Source organism: Hyperolius riggenbachi, chromosome 11 (genome assembly GCF_040937935.1).
Source record: "Hyperolius riggenbachi isolate aHypRig1 chromosome 11, aHypRig1.pri, whole genome shotgun sequence".
In the NCBI taxonomy this organism is placed as follows: Eukaryota; Metazoa; Chordata; class Amphibia; order Anura; family Hyperoliidae; genus Hyperolius; species Hyperolius riggenbachi.
In genome coordinates, this window is record NC_090656.1 from 145,507,077 (window position 1) to 145,529,039 (window position 21,963).

Below are 21,963 nucleotides of genomic sequence, written 5' to 3' on the forward strand. Positions count from 1 at the left end.
ACCTGGAGAAAAGGCACAAACTGCAATGGGGAGAGCACCAGAGGAAAAGCAGCACACAAAAGAAAAGCCACCCTCCTTCTCCTCTTTCTCCTTCAGGTGCAGCGTCTTCAGCCGCTTTCTCCCTTGCACCTTTACAGCCACCGTCCTCCACTCCGTCTCTCACCTTGAACGGTTCCTGCTCCTCTGCCCACAGCAGCCAGGTGTCCGTGAAGGAAATCTTTGAGCGGAAGAAACCAATTTCTGCCAGTCACCTCCTTGCCCGGCGTCTGAAAGCTGGCGTGGCGGAACTGTTAGCTCACCAGCTGTTATCATACAAGTTGGTGGACTCTGAGGCCTTCTGTAAATTTGTGGCCATTGGGACACCGCAGTGGAAGATGCCAGGCCACAATTATTTCTCTAAAAAGGCGATACTCAAACTGCACCGTGAAGTGGAGAGGCAAGTGGTGTCATCTCTGGCACACAGCATTGGGTCAAAGGTCCACCTGACCACGGATGCCTGGTCTGCCAAGCACAGTCAGGGCCGCTTCATTATTTACACAGCCCATTGGGTCAACTTGGTGTCCGATGGCAAGCAGGGAGTACGTGGCTGTGCAACGGACCAACTTGTGACACCTCCACGGCTTGCAGGCAGGCCTCCTGCCACCTCCTCTCCGCCTGCTACATCCTCTTCATTGTCGTCCTCCTCCTCCTTGGCTGGGGCCGCAATCTCCCCTCCAGCTACACAGCCCCATCTCCCCAGGGCCTATGCTGCATGCCAGGTACGACGGTGTCACGCCATCTTAGACATGTCTTGCCTCTTAGCGGAGAGTCACACTGGACCAGCTCTCCTGGCTGCTCTGAAGAAACAGGTGGATCAGTGACTGACCCCGCACCAGCTGGAGATTGGCAACGTGGTGTGTGACAACGGTAGCAATCCCCTTTCCGCTTTGAATTTGAGAAAGCTGACACATGTACCCTGCATGGCACATGTGCTGAATCTAGTCATTCAAAGATTTGTGTCAAAGTACCCAGGCTTAGAGGACACCCTGAAGCAAGCCAGGAAGTTGTGTGGGCATTTCAGGCGGCTTTGCGGACATTCAGCGGAGAAACTACTTGCCGGTGAGACGCTTGATATGTGATAGCGCAACTCACTGGAATTCGACCCTGCTCATGTTCTCTCGCCTGCTAGAACAGGAGAAAGCCGTCACCCAGTAGGCCAGTACCTCTACAATTTCAGTAGAAGGACACAATCTGGGGAGATGGGGATGTTGTGGCCCAACAACTGGACACTGATGCGAAATGCATGCAGGCTCATGCAGCCGTTTGAAGAGGTGACCAACCTGGTGAGTCACAGTGAAGGCGCCATCAGCGACTTGATCCCCTACGCTTACTTCCTGGAGCGTGCCATGCGTAGAGTGGTGGATCAAGCTGTGGAGAAGCGTGAAGAGGAACAGTTATGGCAGGAACAGTTGTGGGAGCAATTTACATCAAAACCAGATGTTTCCGAATCCTCAACACCTGCGGCAGCACAGAGGGGGGAGGAGGATGAAGAGTCGTGTGGGGAAGAGGAGTCAGACTTGGATGATGAGGAATGTGTTTCTGTGGAGGAGGAGGAGGCAGCGGCAGAAAAACAACCACAGCAGTTATCGCAGGGGGCTTGTGCTGCTCAACGTTCCCGTGGTATTGTTCGTGGCTGGGGGGAGGAGGGGGACTTACCTGACATCACTGAGGAAGAGAAAGAGGCGATGAAGAGTACGTCTGGATCCAACTTTGTGCAGATGGCATCTTTTATGCTGTCCAGCCTGTTGAGGGACCCCTGTGTAAAACTCAAGGGGAATGAGCTGTACTGGGTGGCCACGCTACTAGACCCTCAGTATAGGCACAAAGTGGCGGACATGTTACCAAGTCACCTGAAGGCAGAAAGGATGCAACACATGCAGAACAAGCTGGCAAGTATGCTTTACAATGCGTATAAGGGTGATGTCACAGCACAACGCAATAAAGGTACCACTGCCAGTAATCCTTCTCTCATGTCCATGCAGGCAAGGACAGGACGCTCCAGCGATCTCATGGTGATGTCGGACATGCGGACATTCTTTAGTCAAACGCCTCGCCTTAGCGCTTCCGGATCCACCCCCCACCAATGCCTGGACTGGCAGGTAGCCGACTACCTGGCCTTAAGTGTGGATGTAGAGACTGTGAGCAGTGATGATGAACCCTTGGACTACTGGGTGCGCAGGCTTCACCTGTGGCCAGAGCTGTTCCAATTTGCCATCCAACTTCTGTCTTACCCTGCCTCAAGTGTCCTGTCAGAAAGGACCTTCAGCGCAGCTGGAGGCATTGTCACTGAGAAGAGAAGTCACAAAAGTGTTCAGTACCTCACCTTTATCAAAATGAATGAAGACTAAGTCAGTACCCACACACAGCATCTCTGCCTGCAGGCCGCTTACCTTCTCCGCCACCGCCAACAGGGTCCAGGACTCCAGGCGGATTCCTGAATTTTTAAGGCCACTGCTAGCAGCGGCTGCTATACTAATTTTTCTGGTGCGTGTACATGCCTGCCTATTTTTTCTGGCTGCAGTGCAGCTGCAACAACAAAACAAAAGGCATGTACATGTGCCCATTCCCCTTCGTGATCATTACCTTGTCGCGGTGAAGGGGCTTGTGTATCACAATGAAGCAATGACCGCCGGTGACCATATGGGCTTGAACACTGCCACGGCCTGCACTCTCGCCATGGTGCTGTTTGCGGTGCGTTACACAGTGAGTTTGGTGTGTCAGTGTGAATTAGTACTCTAATTACACTCCCTGATTGATGTATACACATGAAAGATGTTTGAAAGCACTTTAGTCCTGCAATTTAGCATTCAATGTGATTTCTGCCCTTAAAACGCTGCTTTGCGTCAAATCCAGATTTTTCCCCGGGACTTTTGGCATCTATCCCACTCATCCATGCCCCCCTCACCCCCTTGAAACATCTTTTCCATCACTTTTGTGGCCAGCATAATTTTTCTAGTTTTCAAAGTTTGCCTCCCCATTGAAGTCTATTGTGGTTCGCGGAAGTTCGCGCGAACCAAATCTTTTGTGGAAATTCGCGAACCCTAAAATCGGAGGTTCGGGTCATCTCTAGTGCCAAGTAGTGCATCTGCCTTTTATTGAAATAAGCTTGTATAGCCTAGCAAAAGCAAACAATGAGTATTGAACTTTTTAAAACAATAGAGGTATTGTTTCATTTTAATAGATTCTGCACACTAAAAACTACTTAAATTATATAATGTACCAGAATTACCTGCAGAGCAGCAAATACCATCATCTCCTCTTCTGTGCATTCTGTTTCCTCTAATAGAACTGCCCACCGTGCCTGCTCAAAAAGCAGGTTAATGCGTACAGTATCCATCTAAGAAGATATATAAACATAGTAACACCATTGTTTAATCATCTTTATGCTTACAGTTACGCAAGTTTTACAGTATAGTGTTTACCCCACCCTCTCACCTTAGGGTCCAAGTCATGGAAAGTAAAATATTTAAACTGCAGCCAGAGTCTGTCTCCTTCCTGCACCCCCTGCTGCATTAAAGATTTGGAAGAGTCAAGCCACCTGTACATGGAAAAAATAGAAACATTTAATTAAGAATTTAATTTACTAAGGTGAGATATAACTGGTTGTTAAAAAATGGCTCTTAAATTAACTGATATTTTAGGGACAGTTCTCACGGACGCTTGCACTTCGTTAACCATCGGGCTCGTTGTTTAAGCACTACCCATTCAAACGAATGGGCAGCGCCGGTACTGTAGTTTCTTGTCATTTGTGCAAATGACATCATTTTATCCCTATTTTCCCTGTTGTTTTAGGGCTGCTTACCATCACCCCTCTGTGTCCCCAGGGGGGGATAAAAAAAATGCTGATCGCCACCAAATGCTTTTCTGCACGCCTTCTATAGTTTGTTATTGACCTGGAAATTGAAGAAAGCAATGAAAATTACATTTTAATGTCATGTGCCTGGACAGGATAGTAAGCACTAAAGCCATACTTTGAGCAGTTCCTTGCCCCTTAGACTTTAAGCAGTGTTCTCTTATTTTGTGCCAGGGTGTTCTATATGTCCATATTTAGAATCTTCACCCCTTACTAATTTACTGCACCATGTTGTGTAACATGTTTGTGCTCTATAAATACAATAAAGGATAATACTGATAATCAGTCCCAAGGTTGTAATGGCTCCTGTTACCTGTATACTTGACATGATCTTGTAGCACATGTGTGCTGAGATCATAGCTGCTATGCAAGTCAGTAAACAGAATTGTGTCAGTTATATACTTTTAATAATGTGTTAAGAAGTGTTTTTTACCACTGGCAAGTCTTTATGATCTTGTTTTAGACTTTTCCAAAGCACTGCTGCATATCTTCTTTCTTTGGGCATGTGTGATTTAGGACCATGCTCATTTCTAGGGATGTGCAGGGTGGGGTTTCACCTGGGATGCAGTCGCAGGGTGGGGGGGGGGGGGGGGGTTGAGAGAGAAAGGAAGGGCACATGCAGAGTTTGCACATTGGGACTTGGGAGTGACATCACCCTCCAATTCCTGTTCCCTTTGCTGAAGAATACCATTCAGCTTCAGACCTTGAGGGAATTCTGAAGGCATTCAGCACTGCAGGCAAAGTAACCTTTTTGATTGGTTGGTGAGTCCCGACACAATACAATTTGTGTATGTACAATCAAAACAATCTGCAATCTCATAAGCAGCCACCAAATTGCATTAGCATGCAAATACGCAAATCTAACCCTAGCTAGTCCTGTAGGAAAAAGGGTTAATTCAACAACCTCTCAAGGTATAACAATATATTAATAAAAACAGTTATGGTAACATATTCTTTGAAACGGCAAGATTAGTTTCAGAGGATATTCTGCTTGTACATTACCATGTTCCCTTGGTGGAGGGGTGTTACCCTTTTCTTCCGATCTACAGAGAGCGACTTCTTAATCCTGAGTGGGGACAGGTCTAATCTCCCCAAATGCCTTCACAGTGGTTGCCTGGATGGGAACTCTGGTTTGTGTGTATAATTGTATACTTGCTCTATCATATCCAATTGCCAGTACATACTACACTTTATTTGAGCTCCTGTGACCCCTTTTTGTGTTTCCTCTATATGCTAGGTATGTATCTTTTAAGGAGAGATGATCCCCACTTCTAGCAACCTGACCTCAGACTGGGTTCAGCCCCTTGCCTTATGCCTAGTACACACCATACGATTTTCTGTAAAATTTTCTGTAATTAGATTATTTTCTGTAAAGTACTGGGATAGCCTGGTCATTATCTCTGGTGCATTGTCTTCTGGTTATCTCCTGCTGAGTAGAACAATGCTTAATTGCTCGGCAGATAGATGGTCAGATAGATCATTCCCAACATGTTGGAAATGATCTATCTGGCAGGTAAATCTTACAGAAAATCTTACAGAAAATTGTATGGTGTACTAGGCATAAGGAAGAGAGTTTTGGCATTTTCTGAGATTATAACTTTATGGATGTTTGGCAGATGATATAATAACCAACAGTTTATGCTCTGTCATAATGTGCTGAAATCGTGGATACCAATCATGCCTGGTCTACCAGATTCCCTGTCTAGGGGATCGATATTTCAAGCTGTGGACCAGATAGAAAAATTATTAACCTCTACAAAGGTGTAGTCACCTTTGTGTATTATGCACTGTGGGCCGCGACCTGCTGCAGCCATGCTACTTCAAAATATTCCTTTAAATTATCTCACAATGTAGAATTATATATAGCAGGGTTGAATCACACAACAACATAGCCCTGGTTTTCCTGTGGACATGACATGGGGAATGTCGCTTTGGCAGTTATTGGTCCTGTTTTCTGACTTGCTATCAGTTACCCTGTGATGTACGAATCAAAGAATGTGTCCATTGGGTGGAGGGACAAGGCCTCTTATAAAGAAGTAATGGTTTTACTACTTCATAAGTAAACTTAAATAAATAAAATAGTTGTTCTAGCAGTGTAGATCCAAGTTGAAGCTGCAGCAAGAAATCTCTTTCTTGTCCTACCTTGTTCTGCCCCCTAATCTTCATAGAACAAAAGGGACTGCTAGACAGAAAAGTAATCAGAGTTGGAAACAGATCTCTGTCTTATCTGGTGCTCATTAAACATACATTTTGACTATGGGTCTGTAGTTAAATTTAGTTTAAAAATTATAGGATTTTTTTAATTAATACTTTTAGCTACATCTTACCAAAGATAAATGAAGCTCTGTAAAGCTGGAAAGAGAGGGATTTTTTTTCTGCTCACAACGGAGTGCCAGCAATAGGTCTGTGTTAACTGACGTCACAAAATATGTCTTTCATTTAACTGCCTACACAATTATAGCATGTACTCTGCTAAAGATGTAATAAAGATCTAATGTATCTTTATAGCTGCACTAAAAAATCTGATTTAAAAAGAAAAATGGCATTTACAAACAAATTAAAACACTAACCGTGTTTGCAATTCATTGTTTATTTGGCCTCCATTAGAGTGTCAAATAAAAAAAAAGATAGAATGAATTAACAAGAAAAATCCAATAAACTTGTGTCTCCAGGCATCTTTTGGGTGGAAGTAATGGCTCACATTTGCTAGTGTTGTCTCCTTTCCCTCCAGTTCTCAGAATCCTGCTGAGCATAAGCGGTCTTTTGGTAGATGTTCTGGTGCAATTTTTTTTTCTCTCTCTCTCTTTTTTTTTTTAAGGGAATTGTGCACATCTTCATACTGATAAAAATGGAATATAGAAGTCCTGCTTATAAATATCTCCCACTAAAAGCAAACCCCCAAAGCACAGTTGTTACATATGTTTTCATCCGAACACGTAAAACCACGCGTACGGCAAAAACACGTTTCTGATTGGCTGATGCGTACAAAAACAACAGGAAGTTGTCCAAACCCGGAAAGAACGTGCAGACTGTACGCATTTGACAGCACTGCTGAGACTGCCGCCTGCAACAATGCCTCCAAAAATGCCACAGGGGATGAAAAGAATGCTCATTGAGGTAAGCAATCTTCTATTTTAACAAAATGCATATTTTTTGGGGTACTTTTTCTGACTGCATTTCTTTAATCTTTATATGCCCCATCTAAAAGGATATCATAGGTGTTGTAGAGAATTGTTTTTAGTTTATCTCTTTAACTTTACTTGTACCAGTACTGTTAATAGTAGAGAGTGAGACACATTCACACTGTTTTATGCAGAGTGTTAGTGATATGATGCAATTATATTGTTGTAACTAGCTGACCTAAGCCCCACAAAATGCAATCAGATTGTCAGCCGATTTCCACACAAAATACATTCAGATTGTCGGCCGATTTCCACACAAAATGCAATCAGATTGTCGGCCGATTTCCACACAAAATGCAATCAGATTGTCGGCCGATTTCCACACAAAATGCAATCAGATTATCGGCCGATTTCCACACAAAATGCAATCAGATTGTCGGCCGATTTCCACACAAAATGCAATCCCTGGGGGCCCCTGTGCTGAAAGGCAGGGGGTACAGCGCAGAAAGGGGGGAAAGTGGCACAGAGCAGCGGGGAGGGGGGAAGCCTCCCCCCGTCCATCACCTGGGGCCCCCCTTCCATGCTTCTCCCTCCAAAATTGCAGCCAGCCAGCAGCGGCAGAGAGCAGGAATCACTTACCGCTAGAGTCAGATAGCTCTGCATGCCGCTGCTGGTCTGGTCTCCTGCACTGCACTGTCCAATCATGCTCTCACGGGAAGTACTGTGAGAGCGTGATTGGACAGTGCAGTGCAGAAGACCAGACCAGCGGCACGCAGAGCTATCGCTCTCTCTGCGGCAAGCCGTTCCCCACTGCTGCTGGCTGGCTGCAATTCTGGAGGGAGGAGCGTGGAAGGGGTGGTCCTTCCTGCGTTGTGCCCCCTCCTTTCAGCACTAGGGTCCCTAGGGCCCCTGGGGGCAAGAGGCCCACCAGGACAATTCCCGAGCTCCCGGTGGGCCTGTCCGAGCCTGCGCGCACCCTCTTGGCCATCCTGCCTCCTTCCCCGTCCTGTCCCAACAGCCTTGTCGGTTCAGGACATGCGCAGTAGCACAAAAGCTCTGACACAGGGACAGGATGCAGGGACACTTGTATTTTATACATAGAGATAGTACTGTTAACCAGGGCCGGGGACAAGGTCCACCACCAACAGAGGCTGAAGTGCCCAAGTGCGCCCCCCGATGGGAGTGACCATGAAAAGATGTGGGCGGAGCTAATTGTAATGTAACAGTGTAAGGCAAAGACAGTGGGACTTAGTTTTCTCCCAAAACACAGGCAAGAAACCCTAAAGGTAATTACACTATGTGCCCCCCCACCCACAAACAAGGGACAGGGACAGCAGGCAGACCCCTTCAGTCAGGAAGACATGTAATGCGGCAGCTTTTGACCGGAAAATACATATAATGCGTCAACGTACGTTTCCACAGACAATTCACATAAATGGTGCAGCTTTTCCACAGATAATTCTAGTGGGGTGGTAATTCAGTCAGATCCTTGTGGTCTCGCTCACCCTTCACATTTCCATTCAATTATATATTTGAGGCCTGCTGTCACAGGATCTTCTCTGTCAGTCAAATCACACATGAAATGAAATGATGTAGTTATTATGGCTAGCAATATCTGTCAGCAGTTATAGGTGGCACTTACAGTGGCTTGCAAACGTATTCGGCCCCCTTGAAGTTTTCCACATTTTGTCACATTACTGCCACAAACATCCATCAATTTTATTGGAATTCCACATGAAAGACCAATACAAAGTGGTGTACATGTGAGAAGTGGATCGAAAATCATACATCATTCCAAACATTTTTTACAAATAAATAACTGCAAAATGGGATGTGCGTAATTATTCGGACCCCTGAGTCAATACTTTGTAGAACCACCTTTTGCTGCAATTACAGCTGCCAGTCTTTTAGGGTATGTCTCTACCAGCTTTGCACATCTAGAGACTGAAATCCTTGCCCATTCTTCTATGCAAAACAGCTCCAGCTCAGTCAGATTAGATGGACAGCGTTTGTGAACAGCAGTTTTCAGATCTTGCCACAGATTCTCGATTGGCTTTACATCTGGACTTTGACTGGGCCATTCTAACACATAGATATGTTTTGTTTTAAACCATTCCATTGTTGCCCTGGCTTTGTGTTTAGGGTCATTGTCCTGCTGGAAGGTGAACCTCCGCCCCAGTCTAAAGTCTTTTGCAGTCTCCAAGAGGTTTTCTTCCAAGTTTGCCCTGTATTTGGCTCCATCCATCTTCCCATCAACTCTGACCAGCTTCCCTGTCCCTGCTGAAGAGATGCACACCCCGAGCATGATGCTGCCACCAACATATTTGACAGTGGGGATGGTGTGTTCAGAGTAATGTGCGGTGTTAGTTTTCTGCCACACATAACGTTTTGCATTTTGGCCAAAAAGTTCCATTTTGGTCTGATCTGACCAGAGCACCTTCTTCCACATGGTTGCTGTGTCCCCCACATGGCTTGTGGCAAACTGCAAATGGGACTTCTTATGCTTTCTGTTAACAAATGCCTTTCTTCTTGCCACTCTTCCATAAAGGCCAACTTTGTGCAGTGCATGACTAATAGTTGTCCTATGGATAGATTCCCCCACCTGAGCTGTAGATCTCTGCAGCTCGTCCAGAGTCACCATGGGCCTCTTGACTGCATTTCTGATCAGCGCTCTCCTTGTTCGGCCTGTGAGTTTAGGTGGATGGCCTTGTCTTGGTAGGTTTACAGTTGTGCCCTACTCCTTCCATTTCTGAATGATCGCTTGAACAGTGCTTTGTGGGATGTTCAAGGCTTTGGAAATCTTTTTGTAGCCTAAGCCTGCTTTAAATGTCTCAATAGCTTGATCCCTGACCTGTCTCGTGTGTTCTTTGGACTTCACGGTGTTGTTGCTCCTAATATTCTCTTAGACAACCTCTGAGGCCCTCACAGAGCAGCTGTATTTGTACTGACATTAGATTACACACACTGGGAGAGGGTAGGAGGCACCCGTAGATGTATATCTGTAGCTCTTATATTGAGTATAATATTAAAACAAGGTACTTATATTCCTACCTTAGTGTAGTATGACTCACACGTAATGTAGTGGTTGAAGTTTCTCAAACTTTATTAGGGCACAAGTGACAACGCGTTTCGCGGCCAAGCCGCTTCCTCAGGTCTATAGTTGTGCCTGGGGGAGTCTATGTCAATAGAAACGCGTTGTCAATATAAGAGCTACAGATATACATTTACAGGCGCCTCCTACCCTCTCCCAGTCCCTTCAACCCCTGTACAGGGGAGTGCACGATCGGAAAGTCCTTCCAGTGGCATAATTTTTTCCTTGGAGCTGCGACCAACCCTATTATCGGAAGCAAGGCCGAGTGAGGACGGTACCTCCTCACATGCGAGTAAAGTGGTTGCTTATATTTAGCAACCCAACTTTGTGAGTATATTTCCTCCTATTATATACATACTCTGGTGTCTCGTTGATAATACACCAGATCGGGCTCCCAGTCTCCCTGTGCCTTTTTTGTTTCCTACAAGAACCTGCCTAGATTACACACAGGTGCACTCTATTTAGTCATTAGCACTCATCAAGCAATGTCTATAGGCAACTGCCTGCACTCAGATCAAAGGGGGCCGAATAATTATGCACACACCAATTTGCAGTTATTTGTTTGTAAAAAATGTTTGAAATCATGTATGATTTTCGTTCCACTTGTGCACACCACTTTGTGTTGGTCTTTCATGTGGAATTCCAATAAAACTGATGCATGTTTGTGGCAGTAATATGACAAAATGTGGAAAACTTCAAGGGGGCCGAATACTTTTGCAACCCACTGTATATCCTCTTGTAGTCATCGTTGATCCCTAGTATCTGTCCGCAGTCATAGTTGGTTGCTTCCCACAATTTTTGAACACTGTCATTATGAATAATATTATAATCTTTTACATTATGCTGTAAGTAAGAAGATTCTTAATTAATGTATAATACAGTGGTCATATTTACCAGAGGCCGCTATGACCTCTCCACCCCTGCAGCCAAAAAAAACGTGGTCAGGAGGGTGCAGGCGATCCTGCGCACCGAATACCGGAGGGTCCTAACCCCCAAGCAGGTCCAGGTCATGTGGAGTGACCTGAAATGGAGGGACCAGGACCTGCTGAAGCGGGTGGTGGCAGAAATGGGATGTAAGTCAGCAAACTATTTTTTTATGTATGTCTATCCTGGGTTTTATATGCTGTATGTATTTATCCTAAAAAAATTCTATGGGCTGAATACTATAGAGTTGTGCAGTATGTACAGTTAAAGTATATATCCGTAAGGTATTCACAATGCAGCACTTCTCACACATTTTGTTTTGTTAGGGGCTTATTCCAAAAGGGGTTAAAAAAATATTTTTTTTGTGCTCCTGTGTGGGCATAGTGATGATATTTGTGCAGTATTTGCTAATTGTTAGTTTTTGATAACCACTGATGATCGATCACCAGGCTTTTTTAGAAAGATAGGTGCTATCATCCATCAGGACCCTAGATCTTCTCCAGGCCCTATGCAACTACCTAGGTTTACCTTGTAGATGATTCGGCTCTGGGGCACAGCCATTTTAAGATCTCGCCAGTTATTCAATTTTATTGATGCTTATGCTCTTGCTGGGCCACTCAAGGGCATACATAGAGTTGTCTCAAAGCCACTCCTTTGATATCTTTGCTGTGTGATTTATACACACCTGTGGCTTCCTACAGCCCCATGGGCACGCTCACACGCCACCGTCCTCAGTCTTCTCCATCTTCTGCACCGGGTCCCGTTACTTCGGACAGTCACAGTAAGTCTGTGCAAGTCAACTGCGCCCACTACGTATCTCCCCAGAGATACGCCAAGAGTGCACTTGTCCTACGTCAGACTTTCCATGACGGGCCCAAGTAACTGGGCCAGGTGCAGAAGACTGAGGATGGCGTCTCGTGGAAGCGATCTGTCCCCATGGGGCTGGAGGAAGCCCCATGTGTGTGTAAATCTTTTAGTTTATTTAATCTCTGGTTTCCCTTTAAAGTGAATTTTTACTGTGATGCCATTAAAAAATATTCACTTAACTGGAGCTTCTATCGACCTCTTGAAGACGTACGGTGCCAGCCCAGTACTTGACAATCCTTTAGTCCCCTGCCACGTGACCCATGTCTGAGTGTTGTTTTTGAGCCACTGCGTGTCCTCGCACCCGTCACTGTTCTGTGCAGGCACAGGTCGTTTTTAGGAGGCTGGTAAAAGCCCCAGGTAACTTATTTTTTTTTTTTTTTTTGCCACATTTAAGGTTCACTTTAAATAGGGGTTTTTGAAACATTATTTTCAAATACAAATCAAGATAATTTTACTTTGAGTAAAAAGTTAATACTTTTTTACCCATTTTATATGACATATTTAGTTCAGATTACATTATTTATTTTTCTTTATTACAGCTGGAAATGCTCCCCCACAACTCCGGGACCAACAGCCACGCCGCGCTGCCAGACCCAGCTTGCGGTCATCCTCTTTGGGGCCGTCTTACCACAGCGAACGGGTGGCCAGGAGGTGCACCGGAAGCCTGCAATATGGTAAAAATCTTGCACTGTATAATTAATATCTCATATTAGGTTAACTCAAGTCATGGTCCATTTCCATTACATGCGGTACGATGCGGCACACCGCGGGTGTCCTGAAACCATTGCATGGCATTGGAATAGTTTCTATTGCGTTCAGGTTATGTGGAGCGGTGTAAACTGATCCAAGAATTAGGGATGGGCCGAACGGTTCGCCGGCGAACGGTTCCAGGCGAACTTTGGTGGTTCGCGTTTGCAGAGAACCGGGAACTTTTTTTCAAAGTTCGGTTCGCCCATAGACTTTAATGGCCGCCGACTTTAACGGTTAATAGCAAAGTCCCCTTACATGGTAGAAACACCAAAATTGTTGAGAATGTTAAGTGGAATAGTGGGAACAAGAGGAAACATTTTTTTTTCAAAAAGACCTTATACTTTTTGAGAGAATCAATTTTAAAGTTTCAAAGTAAAATGAGCCGATTCATAAAAAAAGAACCGATTCATTAAAAAGAACCGGATGATTCAAGAACCGTTAATTTAGCAGAGAATGCGTCCTGAGCAGGACGTGGAGCTGCCGGCTTCGCTGCTGTCTCTCCCTACCTGCCTGCATCTGTCACCCTCACCTAGCCTGGCACCCATTGCACCCATGGGTGCCAGGCTAGGTGAGAGTGACAGGTGAGGAGGTGGGGAGAGACAGCAGGAGCCGGCAGCTATGCGTCCAAAAGGAGGTATTCTCTGCTATGTGGGAGGCGTCGGAGATCTTCAATCAACTTAATTGAAGATAGCAACATAAGAGGATACAGTTCGTTGGATCGTTTACCGTGGATATTGGCGTGGGAAAACTTTTTTAAAGGTACAGGTAAGTATTTATGGTTAATTTAGAATAATAAAATACTTTTCTTGTGGTTGTGTTTTTATTTCATTTAACCCTTTGTGGAAATGGGTAAAGGGTACTGTACCCCTATACTCATTTCCCCTGGGAGTTGGGTGAGCATCTGGGGTCCCCTTCTTAAAGGGGACTCCCAGATGCCACCATGAAACCCCCCCCCCCCCCCAGGGAGTCGTCGCCCCCGCCTCCTCCTGGGGCACCGGAGGTGGGGAAGAGCCCCTTGTCCATGGATTGGACAAGGGCTCCAGGGGGAGAGGAGGGGAAGGCTTGGCCGCCCCTCCCCCCTCCGGAGCCCCCCCATACCATGGAGCTTTGCGGGCTGGTATAGCTCAGGGTGCGAAGCCCCAGTTGGCTGGGGCTCCACATTCTGGCTATCCCAGCCTGCACGGGGGACAAGGGGTTACAGAGGCTCGGGAGGGGGGACCCCACGTCATTTTTTTTTTCATTTATTTCCCACACTTAGCACATAAAAATAATAAATATACATATATATATATATATATATATATATATATACAGATATATATATATATATATACACACACACACATATATATATATATATATATATATATATATATATATATATATATATATATATATATATATATATATATATATATATATATATATGTATAGAGAGAGAGAGAGATAGATAGATATATACATATATATATTTTTTTATTTTTTTTAAAGGACTTAACGAGGCCACAAGTATGAAAAAAGTTAAATACCATTTCATAATCCAGATCCATGGAGGACGCCATCTGCGCTACGTTCATTCCGCCATGGCACCCGCAGTAATACCGGCCCCGGTCGGGTCCCGACCCCTCCAAACGGGTCGGGTTCTCATTCCCCCCTCAATTGGCCGCCACAGATTGCCGCGGCTGCGCAGTCCGCATAGATGCGATTGCGGCTGCGCAGCTCTAGGTCCTCCTCCCGATGCGTCCGATGTATGCACGCATATTGATGACGCGGCAGGAGGAGGCCCTAGAGCTGCGCAGGTGCAATCGCGTCTGTGCGGACTGCGCAGCTGCGGCAATCTGTGGCAGCCATATTGAGTGGGGAATGAGAACCTGACCTGTTCGGAGGGGTCGGGAGTCGAGACCCAACCGGGGCTGGTATTACTGCGGAAGCCATGGGGAATGAACGGGAGGGCGCGGATGGCGTCCTCCATGGATCTGGATTATGAAAAGGTATTTAATTTTTTTTACATTTGTGGCCTCGGAAGTCCTTTAAATATTGTTTCCCGCTATCTTTTTAACATATCCTGCAAATTTGGTGTTGCTAGGATGTAAAGGGCCTTTGCTATTAACTGCTAAAGTCGGCGGGTGATGATAACCAACCAGAATTATAGGGGTGCAAAAGTGCTGAATTCTGCCATAGGCTTCCATTAGGCTCCCTATTTCACTTTCAAAAATCTCAAATCTTTTCAAAGGGCAATTGCTCAGCAGTGGCAAATTTTCTAGCATTGTAGGAACTGTTAGGGAGATCATAACTGGTGAGTTTCGGGCCCCTAGGCCGAAGAGGTCATATCCTAGGGTCACAAAAACCTGTTTATTTGGGCAATTTCAATGGTAGTGATTCTGACGTACATAAATCGCAGCCATGGCCGTTAGCAACGTCTGAATTTCACGAAATGTCTCATGCAGGTAGAAGACATATTGTTAGACTTGGATTCCAAAGATGGGGTCCCTACATCTCTGCAAACCAGAGTTACAGGGGTCCATAATTGGTAAAATCCCCCATAGGCTTTCATTGCCTCCCTATTTCACTTTCCAAAATCTCACATTTTTTCAAAGGGCAATTGCTCAGCAGTGGCAAATTTTCTAGCATTGTAGGGACCCTTAGGGGGAACATGACTGGTGAGTTTCGGGCCCCTAGGCCAAAGAGGTCATAGCCTAGGGTCACAAAAACCTGTTTATTTGGGCAATTTCAATGGTAGTGATGCTGACGTACATAAATCTCAGCCATGGCCGTTAGCAACGTCTGAATTTCACGAAATGTCTCATGCAGGTAGAAGACATATTGTTAGACTTGGATTCCAAAGATGGGGTCCCTACATCTCAGCAAACCAGAGTTACAGGGGTGCAAAAGTAGTAAAATCCCCCATAGGCTTTCATTGGCTCCCTATTTCACTTTCCAAAATCTCACACCTTTTCAAAGGGCAATTGCTCAGCAGGGGCAAATTTTCTAGCATTGTAGGAACTGTTAGGGGGATCATAACTGGTGAGTTTCGGGACCCTAGGCCGAAGAGGTCATAGCCTAGGGTCACAAAACCCTGTTTATTTGGGCAATTTCAATGGAGGAGATCCTGGCGCACATAAATCGCAGTCATGGCCGTTAGCAACGTCTGAATTTCACGAAATGTCTCATGCAGGTAGAAGACATAGGCCTCAATTCACTAAGATCATGCTGGAGATAAGGCAAGAGAAAAAAAAAAAAGCTTACCTCCACACAGTGAGAGAGTTATCTTATCTCTTCATTCCTTAAGTTACCTCCTCTGTAGTTAATTTACCTCCTCTGTAGTTTATTTACCTCCTCTGTAGTTATTTTCACATGCAGTTAATTAACAGCCTGTCTTTAACTCTGGAGTTATTTTAAGGATTGGAGAGTTAACTTAAAGACAGAAGAGTTAACTTTAGGTTTGCCTGAGGTAAAATGTTTCCTGAATACTACATGCCTTATCACCATGGTAACAACTCTAGAAACGTTATTAAAGACAGGAGATAATCTTAGTGAATTGAGGCCATATTGTTAGACTTGGATTCCAAAGATGGGTTCCCTACATCTCTGCAAACCAGAGTTACAGGGGTGCAAATGTGGTAAAATCTACCATAGGCTTTCATTGGGCCTCCTATTTACCGTTCCAAAATTTCACACCATTTTAAAGGGCAATGGCTCAGCAGTGGCAAAACTCACCAGTCATGATCCCCCTAACAGTTCCTACAATGCTAGAAAATTTGGTACTGCTGAGCAATTGCCCATTGAAAAGATGTGAGATTTTGGAAAGTGAAAGAGGGAGCCAATGAAAGCCTATAGGGGATTTTTACTACTTTTGCACCCCTGTAACTCTGGTTTGCAGAGATGTAGGGACCCCATCTTTGGAATCCAAGTCTAACAATATGTCTTCTACCTGCATGAGACATTTCGTGAAATTCAGACGTTGCTAACGGCCATGGCTGAGATTTATGTACGCCAGGATCTCCTCCATTGAAATTGCTCAAATAAACAGGTTTTTGTGACCCTAGGCTATGACCTCTTTGGCCTAGGGGCCCGAAACTCACCAGTCATGATCCCACTAAGGGTCCCTACAATGCTAGAAAATTTGCCACTGCTGAGCAATTACCCTTTGAAAAGATTTGAGATTTTTGAAAGTGAAATAGGGAGCCTAATGGAAGCCTATGGCAGAATTCAGCACTTTTGTACCCCTATAATTCTGGTTGATTATCATCATCACCTGCCGACTTTAGCAGTTAATAGCCAGTGGCGTAGCTAAGGAGCTGTGGGCCCCGATGCAAGTTTTACAATGGGGCCCCCCAAGCAGTCTATACATAACAATTAATATGGCGCACCAAAACCTGTCAGTGGCAATTACAGTGTCAGAGGTGCCAGCAGGGGTTGGGTAACAGTTTGTTAATGATTACCACTATTCAAAGTATCTATAGAAGTGATTATTACAAGCACAGGACCAATAGAGAGCTAATACTGTAGTTGAGGGAGGGCCTTTCCGGGCCCCTCTCGCCCAAGGGCCCCGATGCAGTCGCTACCTCTGCACCCCCTATTGCTACGCCCCTGTTAATAGCAAAGGCCCTTTACATCCTAGCAACACCAAATTTGCAGGATATGTTAAAAAGATAGCGGGAAACAATATTTAAAGGACTTCCGAGGCCACAAATGTGAAAAAAGTTAAATACCTTTTCATAATCCAGATCCATGGAGGACGCCATCCGCGCCCTCCCGTTCATTCCCCCATGGCTCCCACAGTAATACCGGCCCCGGTCAGGTCCCGACCCCTCCGAACAGGTCGGGTTCTCATTCCCTCCTTAATATGGCCGCCACAGATTGCCGTGGCTGCGCAGTCCGCACAGACGCGATTGCACCTGCGCAGCTCTAGGGCCTCCTCCTGCCGCGTCATCAATATGCGTGCATACATCGGACGCATCGGGAGGAGGACCTAGAGCTGCGCAGCCGCAATTGCATCTATGCGGACTGCGCAGCCGCGGCAATCTGTGGCGGCCAATTGAGGGGGGAATGAGAACCCGACCCGTTTGGAGGGTTCGGGACCCGACCGGGGCCGGTATTACTGCGGGTGCCATGGCGGAATGAACGGGGGGGGGGGGGCGCAGATGGCGTCCTCCATGGATCTGGATTATGAAATGTTATTTTACTTTTTTCATACTTGTGGCCTCGTTAAGTCCTTTAAAAAAAAAATATATATATCTATATATATATGTGTGTGTATATATATATATATATATATATATATATATATATATATATATATATATATAATTTTTTTTTTTTATGTGCTGAGTGTGGGAAATAAATGAAAAAAAAAATGACGTGGGGTCCCCCCTCCCGAGCCTCTGTAACCCCTTGTCCCCCATGCAGGCTGGGATAGCCAGAATGCGGAGCCCCGCCCAACTGGGGCTTCGCACCCTGAGCTATACCAGCCCGCATGGTCCATGGTATGGGGGGCATGGTATGGGGGGCTTCGGGGGGGGGGGGAGGGGCAGCCAAGCCTTCCCCTTCCCCCCGGAGCCCTTGTCCAATCCATGGACAAGGGGCTCTTCCCCACCTCCGGTGCCCCAGGAGCATCTGGCATCGCTATGTCGGTAAAATTTGTTATTTTACTGCGTAGATAGGATTTTAATTGGCAATAGTAAAGGAAATGACTTTTGGGGATATTAAATTTGGATCTTAGTTCCTGAAATGATAAGATTCTCCCCCTACGCATATCGCAGAGCTGCCCCAAGCGCTCAACTCCCCTATCCAACCAAGACAGAAACCCTCCATGGGCTATACTGGCAGGGAAACCTGGTGTTCCCCAAAATGGCATGTATTTTGAGACCTGTTGTGGTACCCCAAAGGTTTTCCTTAGCACCCTCCATGTTTGGATGGTATCCTTAATGACTTTGCTATTTTTTAGTTTTGAATGCATTTGTTTTTGGGGGGTGTGTAAGAGGCCAGCTAATGACCACGGGTCTGCAAAGGCCGCCTCGAGTGAGTAGTTGGAGTAAATGCTGCTCTTGTTGAGCCAATCTCTCACGTGTCTGGCAAGACAAGCAAGATTATAGCGACGAATGTCTGAAATTGCTAGGCCTCCCCACATTCTGGGAAGTGTTAGTTTGGCTAGAGCTATCCTGGATTTTTTATTTTTACACAGGAATCTTGAAAAAGCTCTGTTAAGATCTTGTATATCTGAGTGTCTCAGCAATAAAGGGATAGTCTGTAAGGGATAAAGAAGTCTACCAAATGTAACCGATTTTATCAGGGCTGCTCTGCCTACCAAGCTAATAGGTAAGTTCTCCCACCTCACTAGTTGTCGTTTTAGGTCCTTGATCAGGGGGTCATAGTTAAGGGTGTATAACATGTTTGGGTCCTTATGGATTTTAATTCCTAAATACGTGATAACCGATTTAACCTTCACCGACAGATGGTTTAAATTATGTCTGGGTGCACAGGGGGACAGGTATAGGAGTTCACTCTTAGAGACATTGATCTTAAAGCCACTAAAAGAGCCCACTTCTTGAATAACTTTAAGAACTATTTCTAGTTGGGACCCCGGGTCTTTTAAAAACAGCAATATATCATCGGCGAACATGGCCTGACTAATCAATTCATTTCCGATTTCTTTACCAGGTATGTGTTTCTCTAATTGTTGGAGCAGGGGCTCTAGAGCCAGATTGAAAAGTAAACGAGACAAAGGACAGCCTTGTCTTGTTCCTTTCTCCAGGGGGAAAGCTTCAGAAAGAAATCCTGGTGTGTAAATTTTCGCTTTTGGGTTTGTGTGCATTGCACTAATTAGTTTTCTTATTACTCCCTGGATATTCATTTTGTCTAGTACCTTATCCAGCCAGATCCAGTTTACATTATCAAAAGCCTTCTCTGTGTCTATCATGAGAAGAGAATATGTGCTAGAGGATTTGGGGTATGATCTTACGTGGTCTTAGGCTATCAAGACTTTTTTTTATATTAGCTATGGCGGAGCGATGTCGCACAAAACCCACTTGGTTCGGGCTTACTAGTTTGGGGAGAAGGTCGGCTAATCGATCCGCCATAATTTTAGAGAGGATTTTGAGGTCCTGGTTAATTAAAGAAATCGGGCGGTAGGAACCTGGATCCAGAGGGTCTTTACCTTGTTTTGGTAGTAATTTAACATATGCCATGTTTGCCGAGGAAGGATATTGTCCCTTTTCCAGGATTTTGTTAAAATTCTTTGGGTGTTATAATTTTTGTTAAAATTATTTGGGTGTTCTGATGTTCTAAGGGATGATCCAGCTCTCTGTATGCTCGTAACAGCTCATTTTTCTCAGCAAAATCCAGGTATCTTGCAAGGACAAGACGTGGGGGTCGTTTGTCTGACGCTGGTCGTGGTGGCCCCACTCTATGAGCACGTTCCACCTTACAGCCCCTCTTGAATCCTAACATTTTAGGGAGAGTGGAAGCACAGAAATCCCGCAAGGCTTGAGCTGTCATGGCCTCAGGTAGTCCCACCACCCTAAGATTATTGCGCCGGGACCTATTCTCCAGATCTTGGAGTTTTTCCTGCATTTGTTTGTGTTCTGCCCTTAGTTGTTTCTCATCTTTAGCTTCCTTAGCCCTGTCATCTTCAATCTGCTGGATGCGTGCTTCTGCCTGATCCAGGCGCTGATTGTGTGAATGCAATTGAAGGCAGACATCCTTAAGTGTGTTATCTATAGCAGCTTGTATTACTGCATGTAGTTCTGGCGCCAGTTTCTCGACTACCGCTGCTGCCAATGTCTGGTAGTTTATGTCCCCCCTCTCCCCTTCACCTGTGGCTGGCCTCTGGGCTTCTTTGTCCGTGTCTCGGGCTCGAGTTGGCTGCTGTTCTGAAGCCAGGGCGGAGGCTAGGGCTTGCGCAGGCTGCGAGGAGGAAGTATCGGCAGCCATATAGGGTGCGGCGTCTTCCGTGCCTAGGGGCTGTTTGGTGGTGGAGCGGGTCAGGTAGCGATCCATGGAGCGCCGGAACGCCATCTGAGGGATGCGGCTATCTTCCAGCTGCTTTTAAGGCAAGTGGGGCACTTTTGCTGGGCTGGGGATTACCGACGGGAGAGACAGCTAGCGGAGCTCCGCGATCAGCCTCTCACCATCCAGGCGCCGGAACCGGAAGTCAAGTCCTTTAATTTTCTTAATTAACCAGAAATACTTACCTGTACCTTTAAAAAAAAATTCCCACGGCAATATCCTCGGTAAATGATCCAACGAACTGTATCCTCTTATGTTGCGATCTTCTATTAAGTTGATTGAAGATCTCCGAAGCCCCCCACCCACATAGCAGAGAATGCGTCCAAAAGTCCTTTTGGACGCATAGCTGCTAGCTCCCGCTGTCTCTCCCCACCTGCCTGCCTGCACCTGTGAACCCCCACCTAGGCTGGCACCCAGTGCACCCATGGGTGCGCTGGGTGCCAGCCTAGGTGGGGGTTGACAGGTGCAGGCAGGTGGGGAGAGACAGCAGCGGGAGCCAGCAGCTTCACGTCCTTCCGAGGACGCATTCTCTGCTATACTAACGGCTCCTGAATGAGCCGGATCTTTTTAATGAATCGGTTTCATTTTTTATGAAGGGACTCTTTTTTTTAACTGTAAAATTGATTTTCTCAAAAACTATAAGGTCTTTTTGACAACATTTTTTTTCCTCTTGTTCCCACTGTTCTTCTTAAGATTCCCAGTAATTTTGGTGTTGCTAGCTTTTAAAGGGGCTTTGCAATTAACCATTAAAGTCGGCGGGGTATATTTTCCCACGGTCAGAAGGAGAATTTACATTGAAACTTTAAAATTGATTTTCTCAAAAACTATAAGGTCTTTTTGAAAAAAAAAAATGTTTCCTCTTATTTTTAAAGCGGCTTTGCTATTAACTGCTAAAGTCGGCGGGCGCTTAATTTTCCCACGGTCAGAAGGAGTTACTTTAAAATTGATTTTCTCAAAAACTATAAGGTATTTTTGAAAAAAAAAATCCCCTCTTGTAGTCATTGAAAGATCTCAGGTGTTAGACACCTTGAAACATCTTTTCCATCACTTTTGTGGCCAGCATAATTTTTTCTATTTTTCAAAGTTCGCCTCCCCATTGAAGTCTATTGCGGTTCGCAAACTTTTCCGCGAACCGAACCTTCCGCGGAAGTTCGCAAACCCGGTTCGCGAACCTAAAATCAGAGGTTCGGCCCATCACTGCCAAGAATCTGCAGCATGCTGCAGATTCTCGCAGGGCTGCATCCGCGTCCTATCTCCTCTATTTACGTATGCATCGGGAGATGCGGAAGTGATGTGAAGGCCAGCAGAAG

The 21,963-nt window shown here is 45.5% G+C and overlaps 1 protein-coding gene across 2 annotated transcripts in view; it reads right to left on the reverse strand.

Moving 5' to 3' along the window:
- The window catches only part of FERMT3 (FERM domain containing kindlin 3), a 333,595-nt gene that overhangs the window by 177,545 nt on the left and 134,087 nt on the right, over positions 1-21,963 (reverse strand). For both annotated transcript variants that reach the window (XM_068261020.1, XM_068261019.1), the window contains exons 6-7: positions 3,475-3,577; positions 3,269-3,376 (exon numbers count right to left, since the gene is read on the reverse strand). In XM_068261020.1, the coding sequence (XP_068117121.1) occupies positions 3,269-3,376; positions 3,475-3,577 (211 nt within the window). The remainder of the gene's footprint in view (positions 1-3,268; positions 3,377-3,474; positions 3,578-21,963) is intronic.